Source organism: Populus euphratica, unplaced genomic scaffold (genome assembly GCF_000495115.2).
Source record: "Populus euphratica unplaced genomic scaffold, PopEup_1.0 scaffold103.1, whole genome shotgun sequence".
NCBI lineage: Eukaryota > Viridiplantae > Streptophyta > Magnoliopsida > Malpighiales > Salicaceae > Populus > Populus euphratica.
Window position 1 is genome coordinate 151,414 of NW_011499891.1, and position 3,331 is coordinate 154,744.

Here is a 3,331-nt window from a genome sequence, read left to right on the forward strand (position 1 = left end):
AGGCTCGGATACTTCGGGGAGCTTAGCTTCGGGAAGCCGTTAGAGCTCCAAACCTGCGGTCCATAACCTAATGTTTCTTTCCCTATGGGGCCTCTCTTCTTCTGTAGTTTCTTTTCGTTCCTCTCTCATTTTCTTTGAATCAAACCCTTTATTCCTCACTCAAATTCAAGAAAAAGAGGAAAAACAAACACTATCCCATTTCACTGATTGATTCCCTTCTCTCTTTTTGTACTTTGAGCCTTTAAATTTCTTGTATCAAATAATCTTTCTTGAAGTTTTTCCGTCCTTGTTTTGCCCTACAAACCAAACTTGGACCCAAAGCAAAACATCCACTCCATTTCTGTTGAAATTATTGAACGTTCTTGATTTTCCTTTGTTAGGGTGTCAAAGAACAGTTAGATAAGCATGAAAGGAGAAAGAATGGCAAAAAGATCATCGTTTGGTAACATAATGAGGAGAAGACTCTCTGATATTACCAACACTCAGGCACAACACAAATTGGTTGGCCTCATGGTAGAGCAGTCCCAGAATTCTGAATCCAATGAAGACTTAATTAATCAGCTTCTTCAGGTATGCATGTCATTTTCTTTTTATCGTTCTTTAAATGATGTTTTATGCAAGTATTAATAAAGGAATTGCTTTGGTTTTTGTTTTTTGCCCTTTTCTTTTTCTAGGTGACACAGGAAAAAGAAATGCTGCTGAAACTGGTAGAAGAGAGAAAGTATCCTTTGGTGTGTTCCTTTGTTTGGTTGTTGGGAAAGAAAATTATGGGAAATTGGAGAAGTAAGAAACTTTACTCCTTTCATTTTTCGGGAGAAGAGATCTAAGAAAAGAATTAACTTCTAAGTTCTAACATTTTCTTTTTGGACAATAATTTGGATGGATTTGCATTTTCTTAACTATGATTGTTAACAGTAAAATCATAGAATTGAGTGGAAATAAATTGAGGGATCTGCGAATGAATTATCAGAAATTGCAGGCACAGAACTGGAATCTTGCTCAATCAAACAGCCAGATGTTAGCAGTATGTTTCTTCCTTGCATTAATATTTAAAGCTAACCTAACCTCATATTTGAGTGATATTGATTTTATGCACTCTTTCTTATTTAACAGGAGCTTAATTTAGGAAGAGAAAAGGTGAGTTTGTTTGAAACAACACCTCTGCTTGCCTTGAATTCTGGTCTTTCAGCTTGTGGAATCCGGTCCTTGATTTGTGCCTGAAGAATTCGTTATTATCATTTCAGCTGAAAGCACTACAACATGAAATTGTTTGCAAAGAAGCCTTACTTAAAGCAAAGAATCTAGGACCACAGGTTAGTTTCATTTTTCATTCTATAATCCATTAAAAGAGCTTGAGACCCGGCAGGAAAACACAAACTGTGCATATTATGTTTCATAGCAACAGGACCACAGGTTAGTTTCAGTTTTCATTCTATAATCCATTAAAAGAGCTTGAGACCCGGCAGGAAAACACATAAACTGTGCATATTATGTTTCATAGCAACAGGACCACAGGTTAGTTTCAGTTTTCATTCTATAATCCATTAAAAGAGCTTGAGACTCAGCAGGAAAACACAAAAACTGTGCATATAGAAAGTAGAAACAAGTAGAATACTGTTTTAGGACTTTATTTAATTCAGAATAAACCAAATTTCATTGATAAATTCTGTAAATGATTGCAATCCAAGAGTTGACTGGAAACCATATATCTCAAGTATGAGTTTAGAAATGCCTCCCCTGGTTAATTTCAGCCATATGTTTCTTCTCTTTGGCTTTATAGTAAAATGACTTCCTTCCGCTCATCATAGTTGCATTGAGTGACTTTAAGCAACATGAACGTATATATATGGAGCAAATTTGACTCCAATTCAGTGATAATCTCAAACAAATAGGAAAGGGATCAAGGAAACATATTTTACTGCCAGACATTCGTTTTGATTCAAAGAAAGTGTCCCATAAGGTCATTGGTAATGAATCTTCTTGTTATGCAGGGAAAAGCAGATATGAATTGTCCAAATGTTGTCTCCCAGGTGAATCTCTTCAACTTTGTGTGTCGGCAAAATTGTTAAAACCATTCATAATTTCTTACTTTTTATCGCTTCTGATCTCACATTGTTGATACAAGGAAGTGGAGAAGATAGAAGAGGAGGAATGTGTGCCAGGAGCTGCTAACAATGATATCAAACCTTGTAGTCGCAGCAGAAGGCGCACGGCAAGAAGTCGATGTAAGAATCTTCACCTAAAATGGCTTCTGAATACCAGGTATTTTCTTTTGTTTCTCAATTGCTGACACAAGGTACACTCAAATGAAACCTGCAGCCATGGGCCCTTCTACTACAAATCGACAAACTGTAGAAAAAGAGAAGGCTGAAACCAAAAGGTTGGTTCACTTCCACCGCTTTCTCATCAAGCAAATCTTAAATACTTCTGCACATGAACCGGGGCTTGAACACACCATTCCATTAGCCATGAGATTAAAACTTTGCAAGTATATGCAGAAAAACCATTTTTCTTTAGGGCTAGAACACTATTTAGAAGCAAGTTAGCACGAAAATGACAACTGTCGAGTTCTTCACCCATTTTTTTGGGTTTTCAACCATCAAGTCTGCATTTCCTCCATGCAGGCGTTGTGTGAGAAGGCAATCTGCTGCTAGCAGATCACAAGAGCGGGAACCTGCAGAGAACTTGTTCGAGATTGAGGATGTTAGATTTCCAGTCTCTAATTCAAGGGACAAATCAATGAAAGAAAATGGTCTAACTTCATCATCTATCCCGAAGGAAGAAATTTGTAAGCTAAGTACCGAAGCGCAAGTATCACATAGATCCTCTATTGGAAGGCCATCACGAAGAGCAGCGGAGAAGGTGCAATCCTACAAAGAAGTTCCACTCAATGTAAAAATGCGCAGAGCAGAATGAGCAGAATTCCACAATGTACAACAACAACATTAGAGGATTGATTATAAGAGTTATTATTATACGTTTTCCAAAAATACATTTGTAACCTAAGATTAATGGTGTTTGTGTTGTCTATCGATTGTTGTATAAGTTCATGATTGATCTAGTTGGAAAAGGGTTTTTAAAGGTTAATGAATTGATCATGTCCTAAGCGTTCAAGCAGCCAATTTCCTTCTCTTTTTCTTGGAAATTTATGGATTGGCACCACTCCATGGTTAATGAATCTATGATGGCCAGGGCCGTCAGTTCAGTTTAGGACGTGATGTTTCAAGCCCGAAGCTATCGCGTTTGAACATAAATAAGTGAAAAACAGCCACAGTCCACACTGAGCACACAGAGACCATAGCCATCAAAACCAGGCCTTTTTTTTTTTTTT

The 3,331-nt window shown here is 37.2% G+C and overlaps 1 protein-coding gene across 2 annotated transcripts; it reads left to right on the forward strand.

Moving 5' to 3' along the window:
* LOC105131170 (shugoshin-1) lies at positions 1-3,117 on the forward strand. 2 transcript variants are annotated; one of them, XM_011034011.1, is made up of 9 exons: positions 2-570; positions 675-721; positions 916-1,024; positions 1,114-1,137; positions 1,245-1,313; positions 1,992-2,030; positions 2,126-2,225; positions 2,320-2,380; positions 2,625-3,117. In XM_011034011.1, the coding sequence occupies exons 1-9, from the start codon at positions 406-408 to the stop codon at positions 2,914-2,916; spliced, it is 906 nt and encodes a 301-aa protein (XP_011032313.1). In that variant the 5' UTR covers positions 2-405; the 3' UTR covers positions 2,917-3,117. The 2 variants fall into 2 exon arrangements, with proteins under 2 accessions (XP_011032314.1, XP_011032313.1); XM_011034012.1 differs by lacking the exon at positions 675-721 and having other exon boundaries at positions 1-570; positions 971-1,024.
* Positions 3,118-3,331: the final 214 nt, after the last annotated feature.

Coding starts and splice junctions, on each gene's coding strand:
- LOC105131170 (XM_011034011.1), top strand. CDS start 406: ATGAAAGGAGAAAGAATGGCAAAAAGATCATCGTTTGGTAACATAATG. Junction 1,314..1,991: donor CAAAGAATCTAGGACCACAG/GTTAGTTTCATT, acceptor CTTGTTATGCAG/GGAAAAGCAGATATGAATTG. Junction 2,381..2,624: donor GAGAAGGCTGAAACCAAAAG/GTTGGTTCACTT, acceptor TCCTCCATGCAG/GCGTTGTGTGAGAAGGCAAT.